The sequence below is a fragment of the Nannobrachium achirus genome (assembly GCF_963921795.1).
Source record: "Nannobrachium achirus genome assembly, chromosome: 20".
NCBI classification, from domain to species: Eukaryota; Metazoa; Chordata; class Actinopteri; order Myctophiformes; family Myctophidae; genus Nannobrachium; species Nannobrachium achirus.
Window position 1 is genome coordinate 21311031 of NC_137827.1, and position 23534 is coordinate 21334564.

At 41.9% G+C, this 23534-nt stretch overlaps 1 protein-coding gene across 1 annotated transcript; it reads left to right on the top strand.

Annotated features, from left to right (window-relative positions):
* The first annotated feature begins 298 nt into the window (after positions 1 to 298).
* Positions 299 to 18148, top strand: lin52 (lin-52 DREAM MuvB core complex component). Its single transcript, XM_080750099.1, has 6 exons — positions 299 to 350; positions 3516 to 3590; positions 3701 to 3738; positions 3840 to 3906; positions 6414 to 6497; positions 17799 to 18148. The coding sequence occupies exons 1-6, from the start codon at positions 332 to 334 to the stop codon at positions 17852 to 17854; spliced, it is 339 nt and encodes a 112-aa protein (XP_080606225.1). The 5' UTR covers positions 299 to 331; the 3' UTR covers positions 17855 to 18148.
* The last annotated feature ends 5386 nt before the right edge of the window (positions 18149 to 23534 follow it).

Genomic DNA, 23534 nt, shown 5'->3' on the forward strand with positions numbered 1-23534 from the left:
GCATCATTTTTAGTATAATATATAAATTCTAAATAGAAAGTGCATAAAGTAAATTGTAAGTAGTGTGTAGTATAAAGTATATATAGATGCAATTTGTGTGTACGTGTATAATACAATATGTGTTTTTATATACTATATATAGTTGATTAAAATAAAATTGGGCTCAAGCTTGGCTTTATGCTGTATTGTGTCATATTACTGAAGCCAAACGACTATCAATTGTTATACAATCATGCCCCCTGCCGGACACGATTGGTAACGTCCTGACACACGTGAACCCAGAGGATGGCTGCTCCCATTGGTTGTAGTTTATCACGTGTTAATCCTGAAGATGGCGTCTCCAAATGGAGGTAAATTCTAATTCCTTACTCTACTATGCCGTGTATAATTTGACATTTTAACGTCGTTACGGGCACAAAAACGTCTACGACTCTCATATTTCCTCACCGGAACAAGTCGAGACGACAGAACACACATGTTAGTGCCGTATTAATATTGTTTTGTGATGTTTTTCGCGTTGGCTAAAGCCCCACAGTAGCTACAGTCAGTGTTGTGTTTATCATCAAGTACACTGGGAAGCAACACAGCACAGGACACACTGATCTAGATTCTAGAACAGTGAAACAAACTGACATTATTGTTGTTTTTATGTACAGTATTGTAACTGTGCTGAATAAAGGTTAAAGGGTTGCATCTTCCATTATTATGTTATTCTTTACACACTTATTAGAACCGCTGGCCGCATACTGTATTGCGATTTTATTTTCCTTCCGTACGCTATATTATGGTGAATATCGTCGACGCCGTGCATAGTGACGTAACGGCGTAGCATTGGCAACAAACATTGCAGTGGTGGAAAAAGTATGCCTATACTTAGGGTGACCAGACGTCCCGTTTTACCCGGGACAGTCCCGTTTTCAAGCTGCGTGTCCCGGTGTCCCGACAAATATCTCTAAAACACTAATATGTCCCGGTTTTCAACATTCACTGCAAAATTGTCCCGGTTTTCACCAGAATTAAAATAATAGTAGCTGTTTTCAGTGGTTGTTGCATAGACATTTATCATGTTCTTTTCATGAAAACATGCTCACCTAACCAATCAGAAAAAAGGAACAAATTCATTGCGTGTCTGAATTCAACGCTGAGGCTGTTTGTCAATCACTCACTGCCTGTTTGCAACCCTGCGGTGTGTGTGTGTGTGTGTGTGTGTGTGTGTGTGCGCGTGCACGAACGTTAAAGAATGGGCACGCGCGTGCGCGGTAACGTGCGCATTGCTGTTAGGGTCCCAGTTTTAGGCAACAGTGTTTTGCGTCCCGGTTTGAGTGGCTGAAAATATGGTCACCCTACCTATACTCACAGTTTTTACTATCAGTCAAAATCAATACTGCAATGTAGAAATAAAATACTCTTTTACAATTAAAAGTCCCGAATTCAAAATGTACTTGAGAAAAGTATGAAAGTGTTGGCATAAAAATTTACTTAAAGTACCAAATTGTTTGAAAATAGAGTGAAAGTACAATATTTGGATCCGAGATTAAATCGAGTAGAAGTAAAAGTATTGGAAATTGGAAATACTCAAGCAAATTCCTTAAAAAAAATTACTTAAGTAAATGTACTTAGTTACTTTACACCACTGAAACATTGTTTCATTTGTTGTTACTGCAGTCTTTACTCTTAAAACAATACAAGCATTTTTAAATTAAATATTACATCAGTATGAATATGAGATTATTATAGACTACAAGGCAGAGTTTTGTGGTCGTGGAATGATGCATTCTAAAGTCTACATAGATCAGAGTTTTTCAAAGATAATATGGGATTAAAATGACAATATTATTACTGATGCTGCTGTGACTACAGTAGCCAAGTCTCCTAATGTAACATTGATGAAGGTTAATTTAAGATTGCACTTAGAGTGCAACGTTGTTGTTGTATAATGACTATCAGACCTAATATGACCACACTCAAATGAACAGCAAAATCATATATTTATTTGAATATCATATATTTCATTAATGATTATACAGTTGTAATTGTTATGGCATTTCATTAGGCATTTCATTTTACACTATATATCTCTACCTATCTATAGAATTGTACTATTACACTAAACACTTATTCACATCCAAAGCGTATCTGATTAGAAAAGAAATGTATGGCCTACTGATAGAACAGCCACCCATTAAGTTGTTTCAAGTCCAACTAAATTGATTTGATACTTAGTATTTCAGTAGTGTTTGATCTTCTTAGCTATGAGTCACAGTTAGGTGTTTAATTCCAGCTGAGAATAACCATGTGTTTTGTAATGTGTTTAGATTTAAAGGGATATGAAACCCAAAATCACTTTTTCTTTAAATATATTTTATATCAATGAGTCACTTGTGATAGGGAGCAATGATATGGTTCAATTTGCCCATATGCTTGTGGATTCAGAGCTTTCTGCTTTTTCTGTAGCTATTTCTTTGTACTTCCGGTTTCTGGGTAGAAAATAAATATTTGGCGCCACTCATTACATATTTGCTCACTGCCTATCATTAGTTTGGCGTGAGGTGGCTTATCTAATTAATATTAACGTTTGTTTTATATGCTTTAATTAGATTTGTATCACTGTAGGCTACTTTCAGCCAGAGAGCAGAGCCAGAGAGACTCCATCAACAGACCGCCCACACTGTGGTGTCTGTGTCTGGTTCTCTCTTGCAAGTCAAGTCACAAGTCAGACAGTTCTTTTGATTTTAGGGTAGTTTCTTCGTATTTGGTGTTTTATCATATTAGTATTTTCAATGCTTGTTGACTCGTTCCGAGCCGAATCACCACTGAATAGAAACACTCTGTTACAAGTAAACGTCCAGGATTCAAAATGTAAAACATAGCTGATCTACAAGCTCACAACACACTGTCTGTCACCACACACACACAGACACACACACTACACAGTCAGAAAATAGCAGACAGCGCTAGCGTCCATTGCTCCGGTTGTCCCCGCGGTAAACAGTCCAGAGCACAGCTGGAGAAAGTTAACCATAGATAAAAGCTCAGACAGCTTGTTTGTAAAATACTTGCACATTTTTACCAGTAAATACAACATGGAGTTGCAGAATCTTTATACTTTTTACACCTGCAATGGCTGGTTTTAAAATTTGTTTCCGAAATGCAAACAGCAACAAGTGCGGACAGCTTCTCTCTGAGACTGGCATGTATCTTTTCATATTCTGAATTCTGATAAAACAAATAAAGAGGCGGGTTTCATATACCTTTAAGCATCTACCACTTTGCAAAAATGACACTAAATAAAACCACAATTAACTTTTATTAATAATATGTTATAATATGGTATAACAATTCAAGCTCTGATATTTGGAAAATGTTGGACATTCACAGCATTTTGTGTGTGTGTGTGTGTGTGTGTGTGTGTGTGTGTGTGTGTGTGTGTGTGTGTGTGTGTGTGTGTGTGTGTGTGTGTGTGTGTGTGTGTGTGTGTGTGTGTGTGTGTGTGTGTGTGTGTGTGTGTGTGCTAGGTGATGACTTTGAGTCTTCTCTGCTGAGCTTTGAGAAGCTAGATCGAGCATCACCGGACCTATGGCCAGAACAACGTAAGTTTGTTCCTCCTTATCTTCTTTTCCCATCATCCATGTTGAGTCACCGAGTGATTGATCCATATCAATGTGTTTGATCTATCTTAATCCTGTGTTCTCTCACACAGTGCCTGGAGTTGCAGAATTCGCTGCATCTTGTAAAAATGTAAGTTCATCAAAAGATTTGAACTAATATACAATATTCTTCTATAAATGCTTAATTAATGCATTGTTGTAATAATATTGTCCTTTTTCTTATCATCACAGCCAATCAGTAGTTCTCCCCCTAAATGGATGGCAGAGCTGGAGAGTGAGGACATTGAAATGCTCAAAGGTAAAACACCTGAAACCATTAATCTACCAGTAAGACATACACAAACAAAGGTCGCATACACAAACTTTAGGTCAATCGTAGCCAATCAGGAGGGAATATGGGACAGATCCATGTTGATGGCATGACTTTAGAGATACTGTGTACGGCTTTGCGTGATTTTAGGCCAAATTCTGTAGGAGCAGTGTCCAAAAATGTGTTTTGCTATAATCCGCCTGATGGTGGCGCTAGAAGAGGGCCATGTGAGAAATCAGGGGCGGAGGTTGTGATTTGCCATCCAAGGACTGTGTGTGCAAAGTTTGGAGTAGGGGCAAAAGTGTGACGTGACGTGTGACTGACAGACAGGCGGTGGAGCTTTTCATAGTAACTGTTACTAATAGATCAAAATGTACCTAACAAGATTTTGAGGCCTGAGAATCAAGTTTCAAGTCTGAATTTAGTAGGGGAATTATATTATATACAGTATATATTTATGGAACCGTTCTAATTTGCTAGGCACAAGGTCTTCGTCGAAACGTTAATAAAGCCTGACTGGGAGTTCATATTTTTAATCAAGTGTGCAGACTCTATTTTTTAATACGTATTACACTGTTGGTCCTGCACCTGTTAGCCAGCGAGCGGATGTGCCAGTTTTATTGTTGTTCTTATATTATTATAACATCCAGGGTGAGATGCCATGGGCTCGCGTGGACTCGGTGAGCCCACACTTATTTTGCTGCACGCACGCGTGCCTCATTTGCACACTAATTAACAATAAAAACAGCGTGCGCGCATGACGTCATGAATTTAGAGGACCCACACTTCTAAAATCCATATCACACCACTGATAACATCCATACAGATTTGTTAAAATAGCATTTCCCAGATTGTAGGTTTAATAGCTTAGATTAATTGAATAATAATCTTTATTAGTTGCAGACCTACTATAAACTATGTAAAACAAACACTCACTTTCTTGCACAGGGCAGCAGATAAACAAGTAGCATTGCAGTATAATTGTGTTTGCGACCGCAGGGAGCAGTTTAGTCTGAAAACCTGCAGCAGTTGGTTCACGCTGTCACGCTAAGCTGTCACACCCACACACTATGCTCTTTTACACCTCCTACAGGCGCTTGCTGTAACTAGACCTGTAATCAGTGTTAAGCCTGTTCTGTTGTGGTAGATCAGCTCAGTTGATGTCCAGCACACATGAAACTGATCAGTTTGGTTGAGTGATTTGGTTGAACGAAAAACATCCGTGGGGCTAAAACGCCCCCCACAAAAGTGTGAAAAGTGATGACTCATCACTTTTCATCACTAAACCATAGTCTTGTGGGACAGTTTTTAGCCCACGGAATGTTTTTTGTGCAAAACAGATGCTTGCAATGGATTCAGCATCATGAAAACCCCCTAGTTTGACCCCTCATGCTACTTAAAGCAGATTCATTTTTTGCTTTTTTTCCCTGTAATGTAAAGTTAATGGGACAACAAATCTAGCGGCAGATAACACCAATTTAGCTGTGTCTAAGAAAGGGTTATCATACCAAAATATAATCTACAGATATAGAGCTTTTATAAAATGCATGGTAACCTTTGCCACCTTTTTGATACCGACAACTCGTATGGCCCATGGACTACAGATCTTCTCTGCCCTTTTACTCCTCACGTGTGCTTTGAAGAGCATTTGCTTGTAAATTTACTTGCAATTATGCTCGCCTGCACGCAATATTTATTGTCAATTAATGTCCGCCCCCACCATGTCTCATATGCATATGTATATATATATATATATGTGTCACGGTTTGTTAGAGAAACAGGACGGTCGAGAAACGGAGCACTCGGGGCGGAGCAAGCGCTCGCCACAACGTCGTCCTCCAGGCGGAGCCGCTCGATTGTCCACGACATTGCAAGCGGCGCGAAGGCCTGCGGCGCTCGGGGGCGAAGAGCGGGCCAGGGCCGCCGCGCGAGTTACGAAGCCGTGGTGAATGCAATCGTTATATTTATGCCCAGGCCGTAAGGCCTGGGCAAGCCCACGATAAACGCCCTGTCCAAGTGACTACAATGGAGCTAATGGCTAAGCTAGGCTAGGCTAGGCTAGGCTAGGCTAGGTTAGGCTAGGCTAGGCTAGTAAATAAAGAAAGAGAGTCGCAAACGAGTGACGTCAGCGCCTTCACTAGTGAATGGCAGAGCAGTGGCTGTCGTCGCCATCTGGTGGAAAACAAGCGCTCTTACAATGAACGTCCTGAGTTACCCAAACATACTGTAACATATATATATATATATATATATATATATATATATATGTTTAAAATCTTTAGTTAAGTCTAAATAGTCAAATTAGCTGGTACTCACTGCGGTCGTTACTCAACCTTAGGGAGTGTGACTTGTATCCTACACCTTGAAGTAGCCATGTGTAATGGAATTTAGTCATGTTATTTCATGCTACAAAATCTTTATGTTTTGTTATTTGAACTTATTTCATGTTTAGAATCTTCAGTGATTATGTTCTGGCCTGTCCCATCTATCCACAGAGCTGGGCAGTCTGACTACAGCCAACCTGATGGAGAAGGTCAAAGGACTCCAGAACCTGGCCTACCAGCTTGGACTAGAGGAGTGTAAGAATATGAGAATAACACACATTATACGACAGGTAGTTCTGACGAAGCAATCTGATTGGTTGAAATAGCTCTCTACTCGTGTGAATAATGAGCACTATCAGGGCAGGTCTCATCAAACAAAGATATCAGCTATGCTGGTCGTGAAAGAGCTGAAGCACTCCCTCTCCCAACACTATGCTAGCTAGGCTAGCAGTTTTCATGTGAAATTCAGGGACATCGTTGCCAAATGGGGGACTGCCCATAAGTCTGAAGGTTCATTAGTCCGAAGGTTCATTAGTCCGAATTTAGTTAGGGTTACTGAGGTTAAGGTTAGGGTTAGGGTTAGAGTTAGGCATAGTATTCTTAACAAATTCGGACTAATGAACCTTTGGACTAATGAACCTTCGGACCAATGCCATGGCACCGCTAAATGTGGTATAAAAAATGTACAAATTTCTATCGAATATCTTAATTACAATGAAATGAAGTTGATGTTTTTTTAAGGGTAACTGTTGTATAATCACAATATTACGGCAATGCAGGTGTTCCAATAATCACGATTACCAACACCCTCTCGTGTAATATTGCTTAATTGCTAGGCTCAGTTTGTGCTACCTACTGTATATATGCGACTAGGTGCTGTATGTAAAGGCACTGTGTTAACAACATTATTCTCTGTTCTCTGAGTGGAGCTGTCATGGCTAGCATTCCTGAGCCTAATTTATACATTGTTATACAACAGTGTTTCTCAGCACCATTGTGCAGTGAAGTATAAATTGATCATTTTAGTGAGGGTTATCTTAGTATGGTATATGTTTTCACATCACCACTAGATGGTGCCGCTTGTCTTAACAAGCTTCTCTATTAGCTTTAGACATGAGTGAGTTTTCACTATTCTTGTCATGGTATCCACTTTAACAACATGTACTGTACTTCTGAATATGGCTTTGTGTTTATTTGTCCAAAGAGAGATACTATTTTCTAAACTATAATTTTGTCATTCAGATGACATGCTGTGAAACAACTTTAACGACAAAGATACAATTTAAACCACTTTTAGTCTGACCACGATGCGGTCTTCATTTTATAGATATTAGACCGTCTGGTTAAAATAGAAAATAGTGCCAGAAGGAGGAGGATAAAATAAAATCAAGTATTCATGCATTTTGATGGATGCAAAATCTAGTTTTTAATCCGTTTCCTAGTGCCTCAATTGTCATAATCCTTGCGGAGTATGGATTAGAGAGATGTGGATAAGTGCTCATATTTTCCTAAGATAAAAATGGGTACTTAGTCTGCCAATGAAAAAGCAAGAGCAACAATGCAGAATATAGACCCCTCTTTACTGGGATTACGTGTATACTATAAATATTCTACATGACACTGACACATACACTTTAAATGTACACTATGGACAGAGTACAGGAACTAAGCATTGTCATACAGCCCACTGAACATGGGTGCTTTCTTGCATTTGCCCCTGACTCATTATACAATACAATGTATATATACAATTATTATACAAAAAATGCATTTGTATTTCACTCAAACCAGAAGTTAATTGATTTATTTAGAAGGTAATACTCATTAACACTATGCTGTTCCATTTGGTTCCATTTGTACACTCTCAAAGTTAAATTGACCTTCAGGATGTTACAGTGTAGATTGGAGTCCCAGAGATAGAAATAAACCGCCCCCGTGTGAAGTGAGTGGTGCTCCCATCACACTTCACACTAGAAGATACTGTTCCAGAAGAATTCCGTCTTAGCTGTTTATATTATATATTGTGATGTCACGTGAAGCTTGACCAAATCTTAAATCCATTATATTGTCCAATCAGAAAATGGAATTGCAGACCTCTCCATTCTGCAAGACCTCTCCATTCTGCAATTTTCTCCACGCTATGTAACGGATGAATCAAATATTTTACTTATTTTCCCCTACATGGACATCATACACACAGACACGTAGCGGCTATAGTTGTACCACTCAAAAGATAATAAGAATCTAAGATCCACATGGGAACGGTATTGCTCCCATCTTGATCTAGGACTTCATGTGGCTAGTCTATGACGTCAGTCATCTATAACTTACCTATCTATAAGCCCAACTTGAGCCCCACTGACTTGCACATGCAATTAAACTTAAATATTTCATATACCGGTAAGATAAATTTGTATTTCTTTGGCCTACTGGCAGCATGAGCATGCACAAGAAATTAGGCACTCATCCAGATGTTTGAGATTGGCTTTGGAAATACACAAACACATAGACTAACCCTCCTATAGATGGCTAGCCTCTAGCAGAGCCACGCCATAAAAAAATCGTATCACATGGGGGTCCTAGGCCTCATGGTCTGTTAAACTGGGGGTCCTTGAAATAAAATACAAATTGAGAATCGCTGGTATGGAGAGAGGTGGAGAGGCCTTTACCGTGTACTTGTGAGCTCATTGCTTTTAAAAAGAATCCATAAACACCAGATGATTAAAGTAGACTCCTCCAGGAGCAGATTACTTCAACTGTAATTTGTCAATGGCTGATGAAAATTGGGGGATGCATATACTGTATGGAAACCTTTCAATTATTTAAGCAAAAGAGCAGATTGTAGGTGAGGGAGGCGATACTGTGTGTTTGCTGCAGTGGGCTGTTGCAAGAAATACTCAAATAACTTAACACAGGATTTTGGTAATTGCTTAAAATTAAACAAACTGATGAGCTGATTCATCTCATTCAGGATGGCAATATTTTTTTACCTAAATATAAAACATTTTTATATTCCTCTTATCAAGAGATTTCCTTTTATTTCTATATATAAAAAGCATAGCAAGAAAATATATGTTGAATTCTAGGCCTATTATGCAGGCTGCTTATATATTCTCAATCTAGGTTTATGGGTGGAAAAATACCTGGCTTAAAGGAAGCATCTTATAGTGTGCATTTAGTTATTTTCCGAGCCCACTGGCAACAATGTCGTTTGGTTGAGAAAGTGTCTCCCCTGCCCTCCCTAAACCCCTGAGAAGCGTGTAATCTGGCTGGTATAAAGATGTTAGCTGTCATGCAGCGAAGACTGCGGCTTTGCAACCATGTCATGCACCTCGGGACGACGGGACACAATGACGGTTATTATTGGTCTCCGAGCAGCACCGTAATGGGTGCCTGTTTAATGCGCTCCGGTTTAATTTTCTCCTTTTCCCGGCTGTCAGGGGAAGTCTTGTAAATCTCAGCTACTTTTTCATCATGTTTGTGCGCTCTTCAGTGGCCATAAACGAGCCGCCGCAGAGGCCCAGCGCAGTGCCGGGCGGGGGGGACACAGGATTTACTGCCCCCACCCACCCCCCAACATGTGGGCCATTAAAGAGGGGGCTGTTGAAATGGGCACAGTACAATCAAGCAGCGAAAACTCACCCACCCCATCACCGCTGGGGAGAGAAAGGGGACCTGGAGCAGTCGTAACTAAAGGACATTCACTCTCATCTCGTACCTTCTGGAGATTGCTGACGCTACATGGACAGAGTGAATGTGGAGGAAAAGGATATAGAGGAAATCTAAGCATTTGGAGCAGTGACCCATGTCAGGTTTTGATGGCAGCATTGCATTTGTATGTGTTACATGGGTATAGAGAATGTGGCACACCCTCATCCCCCTTGGGGAACCCTCCCATCCCAATCACGGCTGTGTAACGCCAGTCCGGACTGGTCCCAGCGGGGTTTGACGCGTGCCTCTTCCTGCAGGCCCCAGCTGCTGCTCCGCCCCGTGATGAATGCCCCTGTCGTGGGCCACTGAGCGCAGGCGTCAGACCCCCCGGAGTCCCCGGGGAATGCTGAGGACGCTGATAAGTGCTGTTATTGGAGGTAATTGAAATCTGAGTGTTCCTGTGGGATCAGCTGGGAGCCCTCAGGCTGGAAACACTGCTGGTAGAGAGTTAGTGGTGGTGCTCTATCATACCTGTGGGTTCAAGGCAACTGGTCCCTGTAACAGTAACAAGGTAGTCATAACCTGCAGCTTACATACTGTATTCCTCCTATGCTAAAAGAAGGAGCTATGTCAGTTAGCAATGGCTTTCCTCTCCAGTCCAGACTGTAGCGATTACTTTTCATTTATTTCAAACTTCGCTCCAATCTTCTCTCCCATCTTGCTTCAGTTACAGCTTAGTGGGTGTCAGAACGTTCAGAGTGTGTTTTTGTGCTCCAGGGGACATTCTTGTACAAGAAAGAACCCCACAAACTACTCTGGCTACAGTGCTTAGATCCTGGCCCACCTGTTGTCCTTTCCCTGGTGTCCCAGCCAGGCCTGTCTACTACCACAATGCCACCCAGCCAACCCCTGGCGTGACTGGCCATGTGAAGGTGAGGCTGAAGGTCGCCCTGCCTCTGACATCTCCAAAAGGGCTGGTGTTCACTGCCTCCTCCTCCTCCTTCTCCCAGTCACCCTCAGGATCAATCTCCTGCCTATTAAGAGCGCTGTGCTACTGAATATGATTGCATTCACCGGGCCCCACTGTGCTAATGTACCTCCATCAATCCATCAGGGCGGGCTGACCGCGGGGCGGGCGGTTATGAAGTGCCTGTGCTGACAGCCGCTGAATGAGGAACAGGGGACGCCCCCCCCCCCACCCCCACCTCCTCTCCTCACTGTTACTCTTCCTCCTCACCTCTTCTTCACCACTGTCCTGCTCTCCTCACCTCTCCCCAGCTTCTTTATGAGCTCATGGTGGAGATGAATGGCAGCGTCGTCGTGGCGTTTCTCTGTTTCGGCACCAGCTTCCTGGCGTGTTAAGAAATTGAAACAGGGGAATGTGTGTGTAAATCAGGATTCAAGTTTCAGAACCATCAGCAGTGAGCATAAAGCTTCTCGTGACTAGATGGGCGGTGACATCATCAATCGACACAGGCAGCGTGGCGAGCAGCGTTTGCAAATCACTCTAGAGATTTCAAGAACTTTGCGCCACCTGGGATGATCGGTTGTCTCTCTCCGCTTCATTCAGGTACCGCCCTGGAGATTAATGCCAGATTCGCTTTCTGAAATGGCCACCAACTTTGTAACATTATAGCCCTGGCCTGTCACTGTCTCTAAATTCCACCGCGTACATTTTGCAACAGAAGGAGACAGGCTTTCTCCCAGCAATGCAGCAGGTTGCAGCTGTAGCTGCTGAGGCCTGCATGTCAGCCATGGTGGAACAGAGAGAGACAGGCGGAGCTGCGCACACTGACATGCAACCCCGCTTCAGCTCGGCTCGCCTGCCGCCTCCCTGAGCAGATCGGAAATGACACCTCATTTCCATAAAGGCATTAGGAATTCATTGGATTTTCTTTCCCAGCTAATCATAGCACGGGTGTAAAACCTTTTAGGCTTTTTAATGAATGAATTTTGACTGATTGCCTATTAATAAGGACACCTCTTGAACAGGCGTAGGCTGAAGAAGGGGTGGGGAGGGGCAGATGTGTTTGCTCGTGTGTGTGTGTGTGTGTGTGTGTGTGTGTGTGTGTGTGTGTGTGTGTGTGTGTGTGTGTGTGTGTGTGTGTGTGTGTGTGTGTGTGTGTGTGTGTGTGTGTGTGTGTGTGTGCGTGCGTGCGTGCGTGCGTTCGTGCACACATGCTTGTCTGTGTGTCAGCCAGGCGAGAATGCATGGGGGGGCAGAGGAGAAGAGGGGAGGGCCCTCTCGGTTGGGACATAAAGAGGAACCAGTGGCTCCCCTGGGAAATCACAGCCCGTGTCTGCATCTTAAATATCCCTGTGAAGTATCAATAAGTGGGTAATTGAATTTTGAACACAAACATGAGCGTCAGGTGTATGTGTAGCAAGGCGCTGGTGTCTGGGTAGGGGCTATGTGAGTGTTTCAAAACGTGCACGTGTGAGTGTTGTAACACTCACATACAACCCCCCCACACACACTTACCCTTGTTTGTGTGTGTGCGTGCATGCATGTGTGTGTGCACGTGTGTCATCTCCTCTGTGCCGCCCTCCATTCCCCCGGGGGAGGAGGGTGGTGAGAATGGATGTTAAATCCATTAAATAAAGCTTACAGGCCGTAATAGCTGAGTGGCACTCGGAGATGGCTGGTGGGGGTCACATAAGTCCTCTTGACTCTTAATGAAAGTGAACCGGGGCAGTCAGGGCTGGGGTCCAGGACTCTAGTTAACCCGGGTGGTCATCTGTCTGTGGGGCTAACCGTGGTCCCACCTGCTCACCAGGGGCATGCCATTCTGAAGCGAGGTGTGAGGGGAGGGGCGAGCGGAGGGCTCAGTGATGATTACTCTCATTTTATACACCAAGGAGCCTGGGAGGGGGAGGGGGGGGGGGGGGGGGGGGTGACAATGACACGCAGATCACTCACTGCAAATGAGGGGAAAGTAAGATGTTACACTGAAGTGTTTCCTTTGCATCTCCATAGGCCTCCCTGGAATTGCAGAATGGAAATGACTTCCCACCACAGAGCAGAAAGTGAAGGGTAAAAACATTTGAGTTAAGGTCTTTGCACACTACTGCGTTTTTCGGGCCGAATATCGGAGTGAATTTCGGAGTGCGTGAATAAAAAAAATCAACCTCACGTTATGTCAATCACGTTTGCACACTGCCGCCCGTTTCGTATTCATTTTCGGACCAGGGTTGATTTTTTTCGATTTTCGCAGCTGTCACACTGAGTCACTTGCTCTCTCTCTCCCTGGCCCACGGCTTTCGGATTTCCAAAACGCAACGAAAACATGCAGTGCAGTGTGCAACCACCTTAACACGGTGGATTCACCGCAGAGGTTCCAGAAGTATAGACTTGAGTTCTTAGACTAATTTAGGGGGCAAAAAGGCAATATTTTAAAGATTAGCCCTGGGCCATATTTGGCTGTTGTTTTTAGATATAGGTTAATCCTTCAGTGCAGTGGAGCAATGTACCTGTACTGCCGTAATCAGACCAAGGTCTACATCCAGGGGATTACTGGACTGATGTGAGAACTGGGATCCTCCAGGCATCAGAGTGCTGCCAGACAATCCTCTGTGATCAGCCCCCCATGCTGGCCATGCCACCCGCTGGTACCCAGCCCACCGTCTCACAATGCCTTGGCTAAGCTCTGTGTATTTACATAATGCAGTTATTTGTGGCCAAATCTGGATAGATTCCAAAGGGATATAAATAGAATACAGTCAAACAATGTGGATTACTATCATTATCATTATTATAGTTTGCTCGTGCCATTATTGTTATAGAGTTTGTTTTGTATAATTTCTGTATTTGGGTTAGAGTTTGTTTCTTTGTTTTATTCAAAACACACATTACCAGCGAGTGATATAATAGAATCTCTGACCATTTAGGGCTAAATGATAATTAGATAGTAACAAATCAACAGGGCAAGGAGATGGCCCTCAGAATCCATAAGGTATCATTTAGTATGGATGGCAGCTGGAACAAGTTGCTGATTAACTTAGTGCAAAATTAGTAATTGACCTTTCTAATCAACTAAACAAATCTCTAAGTCCCTCTAATCAGTATGGATGTCTCCTGGCCGGTAACAAAGCTTGTGGGTGGGTGTTTTTGCCGCAATATTTCTCCACATCTGTTGCGTGTGTTTTATTATAAGTGCTTTGTGCTTATTCATGATCGGTTTCCCCACATCCTAAAGAGACCATTATAAGAAAAATGATACTCTTTTAAATGTCTAAGAGGCAATGCATCTTGACATGAAATAACACACACCACGGAGCTTCTACAGATAATAAACCAAATAAAATAAACAACAGAAATGTAATTGATTAATTGTGTCTATGCTTGCATTTAAAACATTTCAGTATAGTTTCTTACTACAGATTACAATTTCTGACAAGCCACCCTGTGTCCATGGGTGTGGTAGTTTGACTGACAGCTCCTAGCTCCTTACTCAATGTGCATTACTGGGGGTTTCTTTCCAGGCCAGTGTGGCTAGTCTGGCTACTACTGCACACTGTGTATGTTTGTGCGCCTTTACCGCAGATAAAGCGTGCCACTAAATGTAACTCCTAAAGGACCGTCAACATCAAGAATAATAACTTTAATTTAAAGATAACGACAATGATGTGAGTATCTACACTGATGACTGATAACATTCTGAAAAACATGTTTGTATGTCAGTGACATGTTGAACATGAGTCAGTGTTTCTATTGTTCACCGTATCACTCTGAAAGTGATCCCAACCATATTGTTCACCACTGTCATTGTCGTTATAGTTGTGCTGGTGTGAACTTTAAACTATATATGTATAGTTCTCGCTAGTGGTGTAATGTAGATTTATTTTCCCCACCGTGGTACCCTGTTCTACGAACAAAAGACCACTGGTTCTCGTTATAGTTATCGTTCTTGGCTTAGACTACCATTAATGCTGCCATTAGGAAGGGGAAAGTCCCTCATTGTTTACTTGTTTGTGTCAGTGTTTGTAATGGTGTAAAAATAATCAGCAATGTTTGGCCAGCTCTGTTTTCATCATGTCCTTAACCTTCAACTGGTCTGACCCATATTTCCTTTTTTATAAGAGCAGAGCAACATGTCATAAACTGGGCTCTGATTTGTGTTTGATAGGGTCTTTAAGGTGACCATGTAAATGATACGAGTTGTCAGAGAGGGAGCACTTTAGAATCCTAAGTGTTAATGTAACCCTGAAGACTGTACAAATGCAACAAAGTTGACCATTCGGTTCCATTTGCACACTCTTCAGAGTAAAATGAACACTGTGGATTTTAGTGTGAGGAGGCTGAACTGAACTCTTAATTAAAGCCGTCCCTGATCGCTGTGGTTAAAGTAGGGCTTATTAAGTGATTTAAAGAGGAGAAAAGAGAAGGTTCACGTACCTGGAAAATGAACATCTATAAAAGCCACAACCTTTTGCTATCCATATAATAACCTAGGAAGATAACATTAGTGCACCCATAGTTATGGTGTCATCCGAAAGGAATTGCCTCACACCATACAGGACTTGATTCTGACAGCTTCACTTTGATCTGAGACACCGTCCGTCCGTCTGTCTTTCTGTCTGTCTGTCCTGGGCTCCCCACAGTGCTTTTGTTTGGGGTTATATGAAGAGACAGCGTGCCGCAAAATGAATCCATCCCATTCCAATTAGCGTCATGTTTAAACCCATGATGGGCACCTCAAGGTCACGTGGCCCGACGCCCAGATGCGCCATTATCATTCCACGCTGGGGCGACTCATCTAAATTACATACCTACCGCCTCTCTTTTTCATTAGCCGCCCTCCGCGAGGGAGGCGGGAGACCCGTCTCACCAGTTCAGCGCCACGCGGCAGCTCATCAGCACCAGTGTCAGGTTCAGCTTCGTCGCTGTGCACCCAGCAACCCCTTCTTAACTCTGGTGGGACAAAACAGGCCAGTTAGGATACTGATCACATCCTCCAGTAGGGTATTATTAAATTGGATGTCTTTCTGCGCAGTAGCAATTGGATATTAGTCCTTGTTGTGCTGCTCTGTATTTCTATATGTGTGATGACGAGCAAAATAACCACTTAAAGTTGTACTATGTAACTTTTTTTATAAAACAAATCTTAAAATTCTCCTAACTATTAAATCACAAAAGTTTTAGAAGATCCGCGCCGTGAATTTCAGCCTGTAAAGCCTTCTCTGTATGTAAACTGAGATCCTTGCCGTGGACCGGATCTCGCGCCAAAATTGCGTCATCACACTACCGGCCAATCACAGCGAGGGTTATACAACTGCCGGCCAATCACAGCGCATCTTGAAGTGGGGTCGCTATGGCAGCCATATTTGTTGTCGCCCGTTTGTACCATCCCTTCTCTAGGTAATTTCGCCTACCAGGCAGGGTGAAGGAGTCCGTATCTCTGGAATTACTGAACGCACAGGAACAAGGGACCCCTTAAAAGATAGATCTCAGCGAGGTGGAGGCAGACGCGGGGGTCTGAAGGTACGAAAAACGTCCGAAAGACGCGGACGCGACCGCGGTTTGCTATAGGGCTAATGACCACTAGTTGGGCATCTTACACAGTATGGCTTTAAACCCTATATTATTTGTTGACCAGAGTCCCCCAGGGGTCTATACTAGGTTTGCTCCTTTTTCTCCCCTCTGAGTCAAATCTCTTCACTGAAAGTAGGCAATCTACAATGCTATGAGAGATTGGCTGCAAGGCCAATCTACGTCTACACTCACAAAGCGCCTCGTTGTGACACGTTGTGAGCTTGTAGATCTGTTATGGTTATCTGAAAGTTTCTGAGCAGTTTTTGAGGTGGTCCCAGCTTCGTGGCTCATGATAATACAGGAGCTAAGAGGCTGATCATCTTTATTGTTGACAAAGTGCAATTAGTGTACCTGGATGATTCCTCTCCAGGGCTTGCCGTGATGATCCCACACAAGTGTGTCATTGAATGGAAAATCCTCTGAAATGTTTGCTCTTGCAGAATGGAGCCATTTTACAAAAGGCGTTCAGGGGGGAGTTGATCTTTGGCCCAGAGTCAACACAATTGTACAAAGCCTTATTTAGTTGATCCAACCGAAACATCTCCATTATATCAAAGACCTCCATTTTCATTCATTTTAGAATTCATCATCAGTTACATTTTATTTTTAATATGTCATAAGGATACAGGTCGAGTAGCCACCTAAACATTGTGGGCACCTCAGTGTTAGGGTAAATTGGCAATATTTTTCTAAACTGTATTTTTAAAAAAAAGAAAAGAAATGTAAGCTATATCATGATTTGAACATACACAGGACATCATTAGCAGACCTACATTTAACCCTAAACTTCTTGTTAATGTATATTGCCCATAATGACTGGCTATCCAAAGGTTCTTTTTTGCATTTCCAAACAACTGCTCTGATGTTCTTGTAGACTTGCAGTCTCAACAAATCTTTCGTAGAACTAAATTGACTGATTTCAGAGGCTTTGAAAAGTTGTGAAATTTACCTGAGTAGTAGGCCACTCACCGGCCTAAGAGACACTTCAAGTTATTAGTTTCTCAAATGTTCATTATAAAACGGATAGTTTAATTCCTTGATTATGATTCGCTGAGCCACATACAAAGCCGTAAAATGCTCTATAAACACTAACCTGTGACCACATGACATCAGATTACTGCACCAAACAAATTGTTTAAAAATGTTGTTGGTTTCTGGTTCATTTTAGGTGAGAAATGGGCCATATACAGTTGCTCAGTATTGATATATTTCACATTTACAACAGCTAGTTTTAGTTTGACTTTTTGAATTAGGATGTATACGATTTTCATGTTGTCATATTTGATATTGATAATCATTTTAGAAGCATGGTTTACAGTGATTTTAGAACAGCTCATATTGATCTGGCAATATGGTATTTTCTTGTGCTCCAGCCAGGGAAATGACCAGGGGGAAATTCCTGAACATCTTGGAGAGGCCAAAGAAGTGATCAGCCAAGTTGGGATGAAAACGTGGATCCCGTCCATGCTTTTATGAACACTTGGGACAACTTCCCGACCTCCATGACGGAAGTTCAGAGACTTTGCATTCAAGAGGTGAATGAGATAGAAATAATTCTCACTCGCACAGCTGATTTCTTCACTGAAGAACCCAAGGGCTGCAAACACTTTTATTCTTACTTCTGTGTACACATTGTTGCTCTCACCTATAGAAGAAGATAGTTGCTTTTACTATCTTTAATTTAAACTTTCACAGTAGCTTGTAGATTTGCCTTGAATGTACTGTATGTACCCTATTTATTTTTGTCATTTCTATTTTAAACATGATTTTTTGCAATTTGTGAGGTTATATAATAAAGTTTTAAAATGAAATGCACAGAATGTCAACAAATGTTTTAGTGATGCTGAAAACGTGATTAAGTGTTCAACACAAATGTTCTCAGTGGAAATGTATAGTTTCTGTTTTTGATAAGGCAACTGTTTTTCAAGATCCTTCAGCTTTTTTATTTTAATAACTCCATGCTTCCGCTATTCCACAAAGTGCATCAACTCTCTGGCTCTGCACATGCCATCAGCTCCAACAGGACACCGTCATACGACTAAGTATAAATCAGGCTTTTGTTCCTTTAATGAGGATTGGAAGTTGGGTCCCCAACACAAAACATTGTGTAAAAAATAATATTGCTCATTGTCGTCCCCGTTAATGAGAGTTGACATAATTACTAGGACCGTTTATTTTCTAATTAGCACACTTCCAGCATTGCCACGGCTAGTGGCCGGTGCAAAGAAGGGAATCAGACAGGCATGCTGAACGGGAAACAAAAAGAAGTCCATTCGCTATAATTAGGTAAGACGTGAATGCCTTGGACTGTTCTCAGCTGGAAATGAATCGCAGGGGTTCTGGTCGTTCAATCCCAACAAGTTACACTTCTACCCACAGCCCACTAATAAGCCTCTAATTGTCTGTGCGAAGCCACTGCCTCCATGGATGAATTCCATGCCTCTAACACAGGCCCTGATTCAACGCACCAAATCATATGGATTATTAATGTAACAAGTTAAGCCCTATGTACTTTGATGTAAGCCATTTCGGAAATTCTTGTCAATTTCTTTAATTAGAATAAATAATAATCAAATAAATGTTCACCTACAATGACATGCCCAAAATAGGGGCACCATGTTGAAAACGATTAACCTTTCAATCCCAGAGTGAGGTTATGAAGTCTTAAAGTATAAATCAGGTCAACATAGCCGCAGGCCATTGTTTTCTCACTGTACGTATAAGAGCTAATGTTAAGGTTCAAACCAGTTGACAGGTGGACCGTTGAATGCTTGTGGATATCGACTGTTGAACATTGATCAGTCTTCTAAGTGTTGACATGGTAAATTACCTGACGTCCACAACATGGTGCATTCACTGGTGGCTGCTTGTCACCCATAAGCCCCAGAGAAGGCTCTTCAAGAGACGGGTCATTCCACAAGGAGGGTGGGGTCATTTCACAATCCTCCACCCCAGCCACAGTGCATTGCGCTGACCTCACAGAGCCTCGGGTGCACCGACAATATGTCAATCCGATGCGCCCTAAGGCCTTAAATTAGCTGTCAATTAGTGCAAATTAATCAACTCCTCGCCTAATTAAGCAATGCCAACGGGCAGCTACCAAGCATGCCATTGTTGAAAAGCCATGAGAAAGCTGGAGCTTAGAAACTGATACACTGTCAAATCCACAGTGGTAATGTAACTCTGAGAGACTAAAAACAAATAGACCTGTAAGGGTACATTTTTAGCAGGACACATTAACACTTAGGATTTTACTGTGTACTTTACTGTGTACTTTGCTGTGTGTGTGTGTGTGTGTGTGTGTGTGTGTGTGTGTGTGTGTGTGTGTGTGTGTGTGTGTGTGTGTGTGTGTGTGTGTGTCATTCCCTTGTACACTAAAATCCTTTGTTAATTTATCCATTTGTAACTTGAGAGTGTACGAATATAACTGTTGTAAATGTTGACTCTTACCGGTCCATTTGGTTACATTTGTACACTACAGTACAGTTATTTAACACTCAGGATTTTACTGGCAGTGTGCTTCAGTGTTTTTCTCCTGACTTAGCTCTAGATGTGTGCCGTCATCAAGTTGCCTCCTGCACTTACCCTTCAGTTTGATTCAGCACCGCAATGGCTGAATTCCACTGTCTCTGATCTACCAGCAGTACAGCCACTCATCACTCTATGTGTATGCTTTAGGACGAATAATAGATGGATGCATGGCTAGTTGAATGTATGGCTAGCGGTGATCATTCATTCTGATGGCATATATGTGAAACATTCAGCTTTAGAGGTCCGTGGTGGAGGGGCTGGGCTAATGCATAGTTATGTTTCAGGATGCAGCCCAGTGCAAAAAACCCATTATCTTATGACCTTCGTGGAAAGTGGAAGTTCTTTATTCATTCATTATGGCAAATAGATGTCAACTTTTCCCAATCACCATGAGACAGGGATGTAATATTCAGTGTAGAGGGTGTTTTCTTTTTGTTTTCAGGTGTGTTTCGTATCGGTTTATGACCTGCTCCAGGAATATGCTCTCCATTGAAGGTTATGTCTGATTATACTTAGTTGAGCAGTGTGTTGTGCACCGGAAATAGTAGATTTACAAGCTCACAGCTTGTGTGAGCTTGTAGATCTGCTATTTCAAGTATAAATCATCCTCTGACTTGCCTAGGCATTGTCCAATGAGTGCTACTATTTTAACTGCGCAACGCACCAGCATAGTTGACCGGACAGTGTGTCCACTCTAAATGTTCCCTGTACCGATCGATTCCAGTTGGACACCTCTGTTCCACAACTATTTACATTGTGGTACTGTCTCAAATTATAAAAATCACACCCAATGTGAAGTGAGCGGTGGTCGTGCTTGCATAACGTCTTCAGACTAGGATTTGAGTCTAGGATGTACAGGCTATGCTACACACACACGTTTTGCAAAACGCTGAGGAAAAAGGCTACAGACACACGCACAGCCACTCTATGGAGCGGTTTACCACCGCTCAAAAATCTAATCATGTGGATCTCGGGATCCATATTGGAACAACATCACTCTAATATCTTTCTCAGCCTTAACGTGGCCAGCCTGTGACATCAGTATCAATGAAGTATTGGTGACTCCAAATTTCGACACCGTTTCAACCCAACCAGAGCTCCACATGATAAAGTTGAATGTTTCAAAAAGTAAAGATACTGTGAAATTAGTTTATGGAACAATTGATGTACTGTACTTTTGTGGCCTACTTGTGCACACAAAATGTGCCACTTATCAGTCCAGCAGTTTATGAGATTAGCTCCAAAGACACATGAAACACCGACTTAAAGATGGACTCCTCCAGAGCTGTAAAAATTGTTACAGAGCTAAAATAAATTCACGATAGATGTCAATTATTGTGTGGCTGTACATGTAATGTATTTGCAGCTATAGTCAGAGAGGCAGAGCTGCTTTGTTGGTGGAGTTTAGCCTCTATACACAAAGTGCCTCATGACCCTGGGTTTGAGGACATCCTGGTCATAATGTTACATTAGGACTTAAATTGCCTCGGTAGAAATGAGAAGAGTGAAGGGGAGTATAGGGTGGTGGTGGGCATACAGATAAACAAAAAAAAACAGCTGTTTGCTTTTTAATCTGCAGCCCTCAGATCCTGCAGTCTTTGATGGGCAGCCCACTCTACACGAATGACTGAACTAAATCTTCCCTTAATCTACAGTCTTATTAGGCAGCCTCTCCTGCATGTAAATCAGGGTGCGGCCATTTTCATATGGAGAGATGGATTATTAAAAGCCTCCACAGAGGGGAAACTATTTCACTATACTATCAACAAACAACAAAATGTGACTCTAGATTGCAGCAGAACTGGTGATGGAGAGGTTAAGGGTGGGTGGCCCCATTTATGCATCAACGTTCGCGCGCAAATATAGCAGATCTACAAGCTCACAATGCGTGTAGATGTGCTATATTCGGACCGCGACCATGCCGTCTTGGCATAGCCTGCCTGTAATTGACAGGTCAACCTGACACTTCCCTGTGAATAAATGGGATGATCATCCCAACAGGCTGCCATTAGCATATCCTAATAACACCGATTTCTTCATTAGTGAAATTTCCACTTAATAGGCCTTAATTAGTTTCAACTGGTCATCCTGTAATTGCAGCAGCAATATTTTTCTCCCGCTTAATCAGTAGCTCAATTTTCAACTCTTTGATGTAAAATATGACTTTGCAAGGGGATCAGTCATGTTGTCTGCTCTTGTCCCTGTTGAGCTTGGGTCTATAAGGGGCCTATCCATGCCTCATTGCATTTATGCCTCATAATTGACTCCGAATAATTAGTCTGAACTTTATAGCGTATAGGCCTACTTGATTAATTTTCTATTCCTTTTGTGGTTAGTGTACTGACCTATAAGTAAATACATACAGTAGGCCTATGTATAATAAGTTGGATTTTAATTTTAATTTTCTATTATAAATAATTACGAATAGGCTATTCATAATTATTTATATTATAGGCTATTTTTTTAAATGATGTACCCCTTTATATTGCGCACTCGAACGCATGCAGCAATGGCAAATAACTAGGCCTGCATGCAGCATGCTGAAGAGCATGATCTGTTCAATTCGGTAAAGGGATGGGTGTCTGTCTATCCTGTTAAACCTCGTCTGAGTCGTCTCTCTTCAGTCATTTGGACTGAAACGCCAAGACAAATGGGCTAGCCTGTGTCTAATTCCACTGTGCGGGTGCCGTGTAGCCTATATTGCATTAAGGATTGATTGGTCCGTGCCTCCCAGAAATCCACATGCATATATTATTAACAGCTCTTTTTGAACACATAGATTGAGCTACTTATTAATGGTTCAGATTCACCCAGTTAACAGACCATGATAATTAGCCAATAATAGGCCTATGTACTCCTGATTTGACACTACTAGACTAGACTGCACATTACAGTATAGGCCTATATAAAAATAGAATATACAAATATAATAATAATAATAATAATAGGCTAAATCGAAAGATTATACATTTGGCCCATACTTCTGAAATATCGCTCTGATTTTAATCTGATCTGTCGAGGGATTAGCGGTCTGCAGAGCCATGGGTGTCCCTATATCGTCCAGCTGTCGTTTTCGAGGGCCTTTGATTTACATGTGATATCCCCCCCCCCCTTCCATAACATCTGGAGATCAATTATCCATCCATGCTAGTGGGCAGAGAATGAGATGCCAGTGATATGCTATATATATAATATATTCAGTGCAATGGGCTACGATTTATTCTACATCTAGGTGATTTGTTTGTGAGTAGTATAGGCTTTCAAATATATTTGTTTCCAACAGCCTACATATACTTCCCTTATAAGAGTCAATCATACAATAATAATAATAAAAACAAAAGATAAATAATAATAAAATAAATGCACTATTTTATTCTGTCTGCAATTTTCAATGCTACAATGTTTTGCTCCCCGTCATAATTATCCCCGTTGTGTTTTCTTTCCTATCTACACATAAATAGGACCGCTTCCCTTTCATTGAAGAGGGCGTCTGGTGCATCCATGATGCACAGGAATTCTGCCAAATAAAATCCTCGGTGTTAATTTATCTCCGAAAACTGAACAACCTAACCAAACGG